General features: G+C 37.3%; 1 protein-coding gene across 2 annotated transcripts in view; it reads right to left on the minus strand.

The window, feature by feature from the left end:
• Nucleotides 1-14,145, minus strand: part of LOC134527742 (ATP-binding cassette sub-family D member 3) — a 141,639-nt gene that overhangs the window by 42,265 nt on the left and 85,229 nt on the right. For both annotated transcript variants that reach the window (XM_063360669.1, XM_063360668.1), the window contains exon 8: nucleotides 38-250. In XM_063360669.1, the coding sequence (XP_063216739.1) occupies nucleotides 38-250 (213 nt within the window). The remainder of the gene's footprint in view (nucleotides 1-37; nucleotides 251-14,145) is intronic.

Here is a 14,145-nt window from a genome sequence, read left to right on the forward strand (position 1 = left end):
AAACTTGGTACCAAGAGATGCTGGCGGCCGGACTCACTAGCTTTTCGAAGGAGGCCAGCAGAGTGAGCTTCTCCCGCTGGTTGCCCTGGTAGAACGCCACCTCCTCCGCGTTGGTGATGAGCCGCGAGTTAATATAGCGGAACTCTCCCTCTAGCTTCTGCTCGACCACGGTCATGCGGCCCGTCGGCCGGCGGAGGTACGTCAGTACGAAGCCCGCCACCATCAGGTACACAATCAGCAGAGAGGGCGTCTGCAACATGGAGCAGTGACTAAGCTTGCAGGCAAACTTATTTACTTTTTTAATAAGTAAAAATATTACATGTTTTACAGTAAGACAATAATTTAAGATTTGGCAAAAGAAACAGGGGTAACTAGTCATATTTAAAATAAAATTCTTATAATCAACAGTCGACACATTGGAAACATTGGAAGTGAGGATTCTCTTTATTTTGGAAAGACTCCAAACACATTATATGTCAAGAATAACCTCTCCTTATTTAAGGCTGGAGCTGCCAAATAAATACAAGTTGATCAGTACAGTCAGTGAACAAGACCTGCTGGGAGCTGAGGGGTTAGTACACTACATACATATTTAGAAATAATACGCAACACAACTATTACCACTTATGTATTACAAATAACCAAGTGCGTGGAATAAATTTCCAAGGTAATATTTTGAGAAATCTAGTGCTTGATTGTAGTAGCAGTTGATTACAGATCTTATTTTGCACCATCATAATGATTAGGCATCATAGTTAAGACGTAGTACTGCAAAATGTGCCTACCGATCTCTTCTGACACCTTTCAGTCTCTACTTAATATGCCCATACTTGGGCATCATAGTTAACACGTCGCATCACAAGACAAGAACGTGATTTTTCTGTGAGAATATTCATTAATATTTAAACTTATTTCCCACAAAAATGCTTTATAAATAGAATTACATATAAGATATTCCAATCCTGTCACGCAATTATGAAATATCTGTGCTCTAGGATTAATTGTTTTTCAAGAGGTATTTTTATAGGTAACCATATAAATGTTTTAAATACATTAAATTATGAAAATTAATAAAAAGTATAACAGGAATAAATTATAAATTTATAATGATAAATTATCAGAGAAGTATACATTGACCGTGAATAATTGGTCATTGATATATTTGCATCTTATGACGTAACCTTGTGTCCTGCTTTGCATCATAGTAATTCATCACTGTAGACCCAAAAAGTGGTTTGGTACCAACATCAGACAAGAGAAATAAAATAATTAAAAACTGCTAATGATTAAATACCCATAGTATTTTTCTTTCCCTACAACCAATTCTATAGATTGTGGTGTGAAGTTAAAATCATCCATACAACAAAGCACGTAAAAATTGTATAATATACAAAACCATTTTTAGAAATGTTTTCTACAAATAAAACAAGGCTGCTTGTAAAACACTAAGTTATTTACAAATGCAAGACTACACAGTTAAAACAGACCCTATTTCCAAAACTTATCTAACTTAATATTAAGAGCATATCAATAGAAACTAGGGGTGTGCAAATAGTGGATTTTGATGGTCGAATATTTTCGAATCGAATATTAAAATTTTTGAATAGAATGCGAATAGTTTCAAAGTCGAATAGTGGTAATATATATATATATATTTTATATGTTACCACACTGAATAATGGCGGGTTTTCATATATTTAGTTTATAAAAGATATTTTCTGTGAATGAAACCACAAAAAAAAAAGTTCACTTAGTATTTTTAAGAGTTTTGAGGACATGAATTTTTATTTCATATATAATAATATTTAATAATTGTTATCTATTGTTTTTCCTTTCGGTTACCACAATGGAAAAATCTGGATAAAAAAAATGTGTAGCATGGGAAATTAATTTCATTGTACTTCAAACATATATGACCGGAAAAACTCCGTGATTAACTTCAATACTCAAACTGAGTATATAAAAAGGTTATAATTGAATAAAATATTTGAAACCGTTAATTTTAACGGTTTTGTAAACGATTGCAACCGTTCATAAAAAATTCGGTAGTCGTTGGCATTCCTGCTAACTATATTAGTTTGGAAATGGCTTCGTGTTTACATGTACCGTCTGGCATTTGAAACAAGTTGGTTTAATGTAGGATGATTTTAGTTTGTTTTTCTTGAATTATAAACCTTTTAAAAATACATTGCGGTTATGTTAGTAAGAATGTATAAACACTTTGGAAATTACATTAGAAGCTGGTGAAAACCGAAGCTCTTGGAACCACCACGAGAAATAAAACACAGCCATGTAAATACTGTATTGGTCCGAATAATATAAGGCGACCATTTTTACATAAACGAGAAATGAGAAAATTGGAAGTCGCCTTATTTTCGCACCCAAGACCTCAGCACCGCAAACATTTAGTTCCAAGCTGAAAGCTACAGTAGAAACATTGTTAAAAAAATGTTCACGATATTTTATATTAACTAAAACTTCGTTACCTCACACGGGGAAAATGATAAATCCACCCAATATTACAGTAATTCACAATTGTTTAAAGTTGAAAATTAAAATATTTGTTCTTGAGTAAAAATGTGAACGTTGAAGCATCTCGAAATGGCAACCTTTTATTACACAATTCATATTTGTACTTTGTGTACAATTGCGTGTTAACATTTACGTTAATTTAATTTCAGATTTTTAATGGAAATATTTGTACTAAAATATCACAGCAATTTTCAGAACGATTGTTTACGTTTACAAACAGAAAATGTTAAAAATAATTCAGATGTAATGTTTGGAAATTCACGGCTGCCAACTGTCTTTCCACAATATTATTTTTTGTTGTAAAAGGAAAATTGCTGAACACGCACTAAGACGCCATATTTATAGGAATTTGGTACGTTGCTTCATAAGCTATTTTAATAATTTGACAGTAATCCACTCTTTATTTATGTAAAAACATTTCAAACAACATAATTATCATAGATTATTCTTTAAAATTCATAGGACAGAGACTCTCTGTCAGAGAGTAATATGGACAAATATTCGCGGTCACGTCACCGAAGTTATTCATGGCCGTATGCTTCACCATGGCAGCTAGCCACGTGTTTTGTTCCGGCAAGCTGCATTCTTTGTTTGCTTTGTTACGGAGATTGGTTCTTCTGCTTTCGAAGAGAGAGGTTGTGTGACTAACTGATCTTGTCAAGTAGGGGGAATTCTACGATCAAAGATTTCTTTAGTTGTAATTACCTTGTGTCTACTGTACCAGTTCATTATCGTCGCTCGACCATGAAACACTTCAAGACCTATTCAACTGGGTAGACGTCGTGAAGTGGCCCAATGGGCACAACACCTGAAACCACCGACCAACAGGTTAGTAAAACTTCTTCTCCTGAAGACAATGATAATCATTCCTCAAACTCCAATGACTGTACGAACTCCTTGGATCTACCCATAAAACCCTGTGCACCAATGGATGCTGCAAGTTTAACTCAAAGCCATATGCCACTATATTCACGAACAAGTCTTGACCCATATATTGTGTTCCTTGAATCAAAAGACAAAAATATTGGCAATCTCCATCCCGTGTCTGGAGGTAAGAAACTACTTGGAATATCTAATGATATCGTACAAATTTCTCACGCTGGCCCAAACTGAGTCAAAATAACAATGAAATATGCTCAATCAGCTAACGACCTAGTTCAAGGGGACAAGTTAACCCAGCATGATTTCACTGGATATATACCGCTCTCCCTGACTCAACGACAAGGACTCATCTATGGCGTACCTTAAGATCTAACAAACGAAGAAATTCAAGCTGGCATAGAAACCCCATATGAGCTTATTAAGGTAGAACGTATGAAAAAGGTAACTGAGAGGATGTCGAGACACTGCAATCCACAAGATTAATCTGGCTCACCTTCAAAGGTCAGCTCCTACCTTACTCTGTGATTGTGTACAAATAAATTATCCCAGTAAAACCCAAAACACAATCAGTTACACAATGTCACAACTGTTTTCGATTCGGCCACCCCGGTAAACACTGTAGATCAACAAAGCCAAGATGCCCGAATTGTAGCTGCGATCATCAACAAGCAGTCAGTACATCTACCACCCTCTGCTGCCCAAATTGTGGTGGTGCACACACAGCCACAGACAAAGGTCGATGCCCTAAATGGGACTGTGAAATCAAAATTAAATCTGTTATGGCATCTCTCAATATATCCTATAAGTTGGCCAGCCAAAAGGTTCTAGGTGAAACTGACAACCATAAGTCTTCCGAGCGAACTGGCTACCATTCTGTGATTCCCGGGACTAAACACTACCAAATGGAATTCCCTGCACCTGTTCGAAATTCACAGCTCGGTGAAGGGCAACACTCCACATCCGCATGTGCCACTCCCACTCCCCCACCTTGTATACCAGGAACTTTTGCTTCGGCTGCAGTTACACCTCAGAAACGTTTGCTCTCACAGCGTCAACATTCTACATCTGGAGTCTACAAAAAGGGGAAAAAGGCCATCGATTACTCTACCCGCACATTCAACGACCAGGAGTTGTGCCGTATTTCCCCAACAGCTCTTTATTACTCCCAATTCCGTCCCGATGACACTAGCCGCAGTGGCCTTTTATTGCAACCGCAACAACATAGTTCTACCAGTGGACATGGTGCCCCTTTTTCATTTGTGGATGATAGTAATTGCAAGGCTACTGATACTGCCGTATTTCCGCACCCGATACTTCAACAGCTCAGTCTGATCTTGGAACAAGCAACCATACAAACAAACCCACGGCTCAGGGAAGCCATTCAATATGTGTGTTTCAACTTTCATCTTATTCCTACTACCACCACTCAGCACTCACCTTCTATGCATAACTGCCAGGGTGATCACCTATTCTCAGCAAATAAATTCTTAAATGAGAATCATTCAGTGGAACTGTAGATCCCTCCTGCTTCAACAAGGACTACTCCAAAAATATGTACAACAAAATCCTACAGATGTTATCTTACTGCAAGAAACCCACTGGAAGTATCTTCACCACAAGCAATATTTATATGGTTTCAAGGTTTTCCATACTGCACTTCCGTATACACACGGTGTTGCTATCCTAGTTAACAATGACATTTCCGCCACTGAACAACAGATTGATAATATTCCAGTCAATCTAGAAATTGTGACGTGCAACATCTGGCATAATGAACGTGCAAAGTTTGTTTCCTTATATGCCTTCCCATGACATTCATTTCACAACAGGAATGTACTATGGTGTTCACTTTGGCGAAGGACAATCTAATTTTCTATTATACCTCTCCCATCAAGCCCGTTTCAAAAGGGAAGTGAAATCCAGTAAACGTCAACATTGGAGGCTCTTCTGCCAAAAAATGTCTGCACATACCTCTACTAAAGAGATTTGGAAAGTATTACGGGTACTACAAAATAAACCACCTCAGCCTTCTACGGACACCATTGGTCCCAAGTTACTGGAAGCATTTCACCAAAATATTGCACCTGCCTATGTGCCTTCTTGGCAGGAATTGCACTATGAATATCAAGCCACTCCATCCCTTCCACAAACTGGTGGCACAGAGGTTCTCAAATCCACAATCCAGTATCAGGAATATCAAGCAGTCTTACGTCGTTCCCGAAAATCCCCAGGTATTGACGGTATCACGTACCAACATATTCAAGAAATGCCACCAATAGGACATAACGTCCTTCTCTCCATCATGAATATAATTCTTCAGGAAGGGACAATACCATATCAATGGAGACAAGCCCTCATCATTCCGCTTCTTAAACAACGGAAAAATCCTGCTCTTGCCACTTTCTACCGCCCCATTGCGTTGACCTCGTGTGTAGCCAAAACTTTTGAACATATACTGAAATTGAGACTGGATTGGTGGCTAGAACACAACCGCTTGATAAGAAATGAGCAGTTTGGCTTTCGTAAATACAGTTCTACAATTGACCCACTTGTTGTCTAGTTGCAGAAAGCGAAGGAGGCTTTAGCTAAGAACATTCTGACGTCTTGCTATATAGACCTTGTAACCGCTTTTGACACGGTTCATGTTCCTACTCTTTTGAACAAACTTACCAAACTTGGAATTCCACAGTCTATACTCAAACTTCTACATTCCCTGTTGGCACATCGTTCTCTTCACTTAAGGATTGGCAAAACTTATAGCTCCGCCAGAGACGTGTACTGTGGCACCCCGCAAGGGGGGGTACTCAGTCCTTTACTTTTTATTTTGTATGTACAGGACTTGATTTTTCACATTGGATCCCATGTAAGGTCTCTAGCCTATGCAGATGACATTGTGCTTTATCATCTAGCACCACATCAGCTTGATGCCGAGGAGAAGATGAATGATGCTCTAAACAAACTGGAGGTCTGGCTAGACAACAGGCTTGTTATATCACTAGAAAAAACCAGTGTTATGTTCTTCACCAACAAACGCTTTGACCGCTCTACTGTCAACATTAGTATTTATCGTGAGAAACTTCTTATTGAATCATCACACTGTTATCTAGGCGTCAAACTGGATGGTCATTTAACATGGCACCGCCAGGTGCAACGTTTGGCCACTAAAGTGTACCAAGCTGTTAATATGATTAAGGTTCTGAGTCATACTGCCTGGGGTGGAGACCCAGCTATGCTTCTGTTATTTTATAAAGCTTACATTCTCTCGAAAGTGGAGTACGGCTGCATTCTAATGGTCCACATTTGCGCTACACGCCTAACTACTGTACAGAAGATACAAAACCGTTGCCTACGACTTTGTTTGGGAGCCATGAAATCAACACCTATTGCGACACTTCATGTGGAAGCCAACATCTTTCCCTTCCATCTACAACAACAATATCTGCAAAACCGTTATTGGATCCATACTTCCACATACAGACTACATCCACTCTGCAATACTGTTAAAAAATTGGAATTCGACATCACACCTTGCCTTCAGAAATATACCACTATTTTACCACTGGATGACCGCCCGGCATATTTAACTATGGACTATCAAGCGCTGTTTTATGTTAGTGAGGTCATAACACATTTCCTGTCAATAAACAACTCCTTGTTCTGCACGAAGTGCAATACATGCACCGGGATGTTTTGAGAACCCATCCAGGAATCCTTCACATATATACTGATGGATCTAAATTTGACCAAGTTACTGGCTCTGCTTACTATGTTCCTCAACTCAAGAAATCTGGTTTATTTAAACTTCCCACTAAGGCAACCATCTTTTATGCAGAAGCTTATGCCATCTGTAAAGCCCTAGAATTTTGTGAAAATGGAAAACATGAAAGAATTATGATATTCTCAGATTCCTACAGTGTTCTCTCTGCCTTACAGACCAATAACCTGTCGCATAAATCTCCAGATATCATAATAAATATTAAATATCGTCTGTATTCCCTGTCACGACAGGGTATACATCTATCATTTACATGGATACCGAGCCACATGGGGATTAAACATAATGACATGGTTGATAACATGGCCAAAATGGCCGCCACAAGAGGAATTCCCATCACTACCCCTATTGTGGAAGTCATGTTTTGAGAACTTTACCAGGAAATGCGGACACTCTGGTCGCTGGAGTGGGAAAGAATTGAAATTTCAAGGTCATACAAAATACTCCAACCCTCCTTACAAACAAGCCCATGGTTCTTTAACCACCACGGACAATCGTTTTGCACGACACTTATATGCCTACGATCCAATCATGGCTGCCTTAAGAGTCACTTTTATAAGTTACATATTGTCGCTTCTCCAGATTGTGAATGTGGGACAGCTACTCGTGAAATCAAGCACATTTTATTTCAATGTCCGCTGATGAAAAATCGCTACGAATTCTTTCAAAACCTTATCAGAGAAGGTAAATTTCCTCCGTACAATCATGAGTATGTATTATGTCAACCTATTGTAAATGTGTGTCACGCTGTATTTCAATTTCTGTTCTCAAATGGTGTCAAGGTCTAACTTCAACATGGCGTCATGAAAACGCAAGTCTCGCATTAGTGTTCAACTGTAATATACGACGCGACACATGTCACAGCTCATCAGTTCTATATCGGCTTCCAACCGAAGAGGTTGTACGGCAGAGAGGCGTGACACCTTGTCAAGACGTCAGTTTTTCAGCGAACGTCAAACGGCACGTACAGTGGATGCAAGGTATTTGCAGACACCGAGAGAATGGCTGTGGCCAAGTTTTCCCATACGGCCTTGTTTTGTGCAATTCCTGTGTGAAGTGCATCATATTCCCCTCAGTTTTGTTCATTTCTGGCTGAACGGGTACAACCCAAGGCCAAAAACCCACAAGGGTGAAGTGACGTGAAGTGAAGTGAAGTGAAGTGAAGTGCTTTGTTACGTTTAACACACTACTACTAAATAGTAATACGTAGCTTAAGTGAAACGGAAAGTTAAATGCGGTATACATAAATGCAAAAAGGATTTATCAACACAAAATGTATGTCTAATGAATTTTCACATTAATTTCTACCAAAATTATTTTTTTCATTTGTTTGGCCTCCTGAAACTGCAGGTCGCCTTATTCGGGCCAATACGGTATTCACAATTTTAAATTTTGCTATTCGACTTGTAATGTTGCAAGACCCTGCCCTCCTAATTAAATAATTTTTCTTTTAAACTATTTTCATGAATGTAAATATTTCTTAAAAAGTCTTTCTAATGATATTTTACCGTTTGTTATATATTTTAGGGTTGATATTTTTCACTTGCTATGTTTTTAAGAAGGTATTTATTATTTTACTAGACATTTTCAATCAGTACTATTTTTTATATAATTATTCACAAAGAAGTCGCTGTTCTAGATTTTAAGTGTTTAGGCCTACTTATTCAGGTTTTTCTTAATAAGTTTAATTTTGTAAAGTAATTCGTATTATAATTATTGTTCTTAATTTTTATTAACGTATTGTAATATAATTATAAATCACGGGACTGTGTCTGGGCTGGTGTGATGGTTAGAAAGAGAGGCATGAGAGGCCTGTAAGTGGGAGTGAGAAAGGAACAGTGCTTCCCCGCCAACCGAGATAAAGACGGTAATTTCCCCCCTGCATGGGAACCGGGTGATAACTGCTCTCTCACGGTGTGGGAGAGAAAACGAGAATGGAAGTCCCCGATTTCGATGTGAAATTGAAAAGAGACTGATCAGGGGAAGCCCAGATTTCTGTGTGTACGAGATTTTTTCATGTGTTGTAACTTGTTCTGTGATTGGCATATATCTGTAGAGTGAATGAAGCGTGCGTGTGATTGGTCGGTGAGGTCAGGTGACTTCTCCTCCCTGCGTGGAGAAGAGAGTGGCCAGACTTCACCAGTCGTCTGTCGATCGCTGCCACAGTAGGTCGCGTTCGGTGGCTTCTCACTAAATGATAATGTTATGTACTAATAGGTAATTTCACGTTGGTGGTCGGAGCCAGGCCGAATATTAAATCAACCTAATTTGTTTTATTTTTTTTTTCGGACAATGAATTAGAAATTGCGGCCACCTTCGTCGGCAGTTGGCTCGGGGTGGAATTCGTTTTCGCTGGGTGCGGTCCTCTTCGAGGTCGCACCATCTTCGTGTACTTGCAGTAAAACATTAATGAAGGATTTCATCTACGCTATTAATTTTCGGTAATTTCTCGTCATGCGAGCTACCAGCAGTTTTTCGACGGGCAGATATATGTGTGGAACGAGTGAATGAACTATTGTAAGTGTTTGGATTCGTCGAGGCATTCTGTTTAGAAAAATAAAAATAATAAAAAACATCAAAATTTACAATCGGCGTTGAACTGTTTTGTTTTGTATATAACGAACCGTAATATTTGGCTCCCGGCCGCGCGGCTTGAATTTGGACACGACCCTGAGAGCAAGACGGACATTTTCGGCGGTAAACAAAGATGATCTCCCAGCTGAGCGGTGAATGCAGTTTTTCTCCGCGGCGAGAGACAACGGGCTGTTGCAGCGAGTGAAGAGTTCCAGAGAGACGACGGAAAACAGTACATCGAGGGACAGCGCGACCCAAGGCACCATGGAACTTCAGGCTTATCTCAACGAGGGACTTCAGGACCTCATTGCCAGACTTCGAGATCGTCACTTCGCGGGACATCGCGGGATTAATCGCCGAAAATAGCAAGTCGGAAAATGGAATTAAATTAAATGTCTACATTGTTTTTCTTTTGTGTTGAGCATTCCAATAAGATTTGTGTTAAAATTGTTGTAATTTGTATATTTCATTATGACGATTAGTAGCCCAATTAAGGTTATGGGGGGGTCAGACCAAATTATACAATTACTATTGTTAATACAACAGGAAATGAAACAGGGACATCAGAAGTTAATACAGGAAATGAAACAGGGACAACAGGAATTAAAACATAATCTTACTAAGATAATTGAACAGGGATATAGGGTCAGGACAGAGGAAATAATACAAAAAATTGAACCGGGTCTAGCACAAAACAAGCAGGAATTAGGAAATACAGAGGGTAAACTTGAAGTACAAACTGATGTAAACAAGGAAATTCACAATTGTAAACAAAGAGTTGAAAGCTGTGAATCGCAAGTGGAAAATGGTCTAACTAATGTAGACAGTGATGAAAAGGAAATAATGTCAAAAGAACAGGTTGAAGGTATTGGGTATGAGGTACATGAGCATGTAAACATGGGGAATAAATGTGAAAAATTCCTAGATGAGGTAAACGGGGAATGTGTGGACAATGGGGTTGAAAAAATTCGTAAATTCAGAGGTAATACACATGGACTCAGGATTTCGTGTAAACAGATGAAAGAAGTAGAGATAGAAATGAAAGCGTTCTCAGATACACTTGAAGATCAGTTTGCTGAGGAATTGATCAGTGAAGTGAGTTTTGCAAATTGCGGAGAAATATTAAAAGGGAGATTTTTTCCAAGTGTAAACAGTAATGTACCAAGATGTGTGTTGTGTATGCCGAATAGTGTACAAACTAAAAAATCTTCACTGATCCCTGTAGAACATGAAGTGGAAAAAGCTGTGCAACATGGTCAGAGGTTTTGGGTGTGGAAGCATGTGTACAGAACTATCGCTGAGATAGTAAACAGTTTTTTGTTCTGTTCAAAGGCAAAAGAAAGTAATAGTAAATGGACAGGGGTGATGCAACCTCTGGAAACAGTGTGTGTTGGCGTGTTTGGCCCACGGCCTAGATGGAGGGGTGTAGTCAAATCCAGTTTTGTGGTGTTTGATGTTTTTTAAATTTGTTGCCATGTTTGCCATTTTTTTTGTAAAGTTTTTCAGAATTTTTTGGTATTTTTTGAATTGTGTACTTTTTAATAATGTTTTGTATTTTAAGGGTTTTTGTATTTTTTGAAGAATTGTTATAGTATAATATAGGAATGTATATGTAAGATTTATGACTGCAAGTTTTTGAGATGAATAAGGTTTTTAAAGAGAAAGAAGGTTATACACATAAATTTTTAAGATAAATAACTATTTTTAATGTGAATGTTTTTCTGTTTTAGAAAATAACTATGATAATATATATATAAATTCTTTGAGTACACAGTTACTAAAATGCTTTACATTGTGAGAATTTCATTGCACTTGGGTAATTAATGTTTTGTTTGTTTAATGTTGTGTCATGGGAAGGTGTTAACTGAAATTTATTGAGTTGTTTTTGGGAAAATTATATAATTTTGAAATGGTTAAATATTTTAAATGAAAATGCCACATATTGGTAATACTAAATGTTTGTTTTGGATTGATGACAGGGTGACAACATCCTATATTAAAGGTATGAAGTGTAATGCTAAACGTTAATGAATAACAGTCGTCGAGTTTTGAAACTACAGAAGCAGTTGTGTGTTCATGATGGCCAGAGTTTAGGTGAATTTTGGTATTGTCCTAAATAAGCAGCAGATTTTTTTTTTTGTGTAATGTGGTTTGTGAGGCAGCTGGGGGGCCAGGAGGTTAATTATAAATATGTTTCCGGCATAGAGTCCGATGTTTTTTTTTTGCAAGGGTGCATCCTTTCTCCTTGGTCGCTCCCACCCCTCATCAAGGTTAATTTTGTGCTGTTGTTGCTGAAAGGGGAGATATTGTTTGAAACCTAAGGAAGGGCATTAGTTCATGTAATTTGTTTTTGAAGAATAGAAGCATACGATTGTAGCTTAATGAAGTGTTTGTCATGCCATGACTATAGAATTGTCAACTTGTTGTTTTGTGGAAATTTAAGTAAGGTATGTAAAGCTTAAAAATTTGATGTGTAATGACAAGTGCAGTGTATATTTGTGTATAGCTTTGTATTATTTTTTGTTTTAAATTTCATTAAAAGGTTAGCCGAGCTGACTAGCAGCTAAAAGGGTTGTAGTTGGGCGTCCCTTACCTTTCGGCTAGCTCGGGAGTTAGGAAGGAAAGAAAAGAGGGAGTTGGAAGAATTGTGGTTTTTGTTTATATGTTATAGGTTAGCCGAGCTGACTAGCAGCTAAAAGGGTTGTAATTGAGCGCCCCTTACCTTTCGGTTAGCTCAGGAGCTAGGAATGATGGAGGAGGAAGTTGAAGGAAATGTGGATAATTTTTATGTATGATGATAATATTGTTTTTGTGTATTTTTTATATTATAGTTAATGATACGAAAAAATGTAAGTGAATAATGTAAACAAATGAAAATGCAGTATTGATAAAGAATTAAATTTGTGTGTATTTTGGTGTAAATATTATAAGGTTATGTAACTTTTTAATAAGAAAATTTGAATATGATGAGTGATAAGGTAGTGTGTTATAAAAAAGTTTCTTTGTTGTGGAAAGTTTAGTAGGAGTTTGTGTCTTATGAAGTTGATGCATCTATATTAGAAATTATAGTTCATGGGTTATCAATGTGGAGCAGTCTAGTTCTAATTTTGAAATAAGTGTTATCCAGAGGTTTAAGTTAATGATAGTGGTATTGTGAAGATATTTGGAATGTTAGAAGTTGTTTTTTGGATGGAATATAGGAAAATTTTGTGTCAACAGTTTTGAAGTAATAGTGTTGTCAAGTTTTTGTTAGTGCAGATATGAAGAGTGGAGATATTGGTGAATTTGTGGGTTAAAGTGGTTATTTCATGGGATTTGAGGAGTTTATCATGAGCTGCAGAGAATAATGGTAACTGGTTTTTAAAGGATTTTAAAGGAGATAATTTGTTTTGAGGTTATTTGTTGTCGTCGTCGAGGTTTCTGCCGAGGTGTAAGTTTTTGAAGAAGTTGAAGTTTTTGTGTTTATTCATCGTCATTAAGGTGGTCGTGGAGAGACGTAATTCCTGGAGTTGAAGATTTGTCGTCGTCGTTGAGGTAGTCATGGAGACGTAATTCCTGGAGTTTAAGTAAGTTGTTCAGAGTTTTTTGTTGTTATTGAAGAGTCTTCGTTGACCAGGGGGTGTCTGCTTGAAGCTTATAGAGAAACCAGTTTCAAAATTATTTGTATTTTGCACTGATGAGAGGGAGATAACCATTTGTGGAGAGTTGTTGACCCTTTGTAGTAAGAGAGATGTTTTCAAATTTTTGGCTTTTTGACAAGGAATTAATATTGCAATATTTAAGTAAAAACATTTTGTAATTTCTATATAAACAAGGGTAGTAACTACTGGATGCATTTATTTCTCAGGATGTTTTGTATTTATTTTGTACAGATTAGTTTTCCACTTTTGTAACTTTTCAATTAAATGTAGTGTTAATTTAATTGAAAAGTTGGGGGGGTAATGTAATGTTGCAAGACCCTGCCCTCCTAATTAAATAATTTTTCTTTTAAACTATTTTCATGAATGTAAATATTTCTTAAAAAGTCTTTCTAATGATATTTTACCGTTTGTTATATATTTTAGGGTTGATATTTTTCACTTGCTATGTTTTTAAGAAGGTATTTATTATTTTACTAGACATTTTCAATCAGTACTATTTTTTATATAATTATTCACAAAGAAGTCGCTGTTGTAGATTTTAAGTGTTTAGGCCTACTTATTCAGGTTTTTCTTAATAAGTTCAATTTTGTAAAGTAATTCGTATTATAATTATTGTTCTTAATTATTATTAACGTATTGTAATATAATTATAAATCACGGTACTGTGTCTGGGCTGGTGTGATGGTTAGAAAGAGAGGCATGAGAGGCCTGTAAGTGGGAGTGAGAAAGGAACAGTGCTTC

This window comes from Bacillus rossius, chromosome 1 (assembly GCF_032445375.1).
Source record: "Bacillus rossius redtenbacheri isolate Brsri chromosome 1, Brsri_v3, whole genome shotgun sequence".
Classification (NCBI taxonomy): Eukaryota; Metazoa; Arthropoda; class Insecta; order Phasmatodea; family Bacillidae; genus Bacillus; species Bacillus rossius.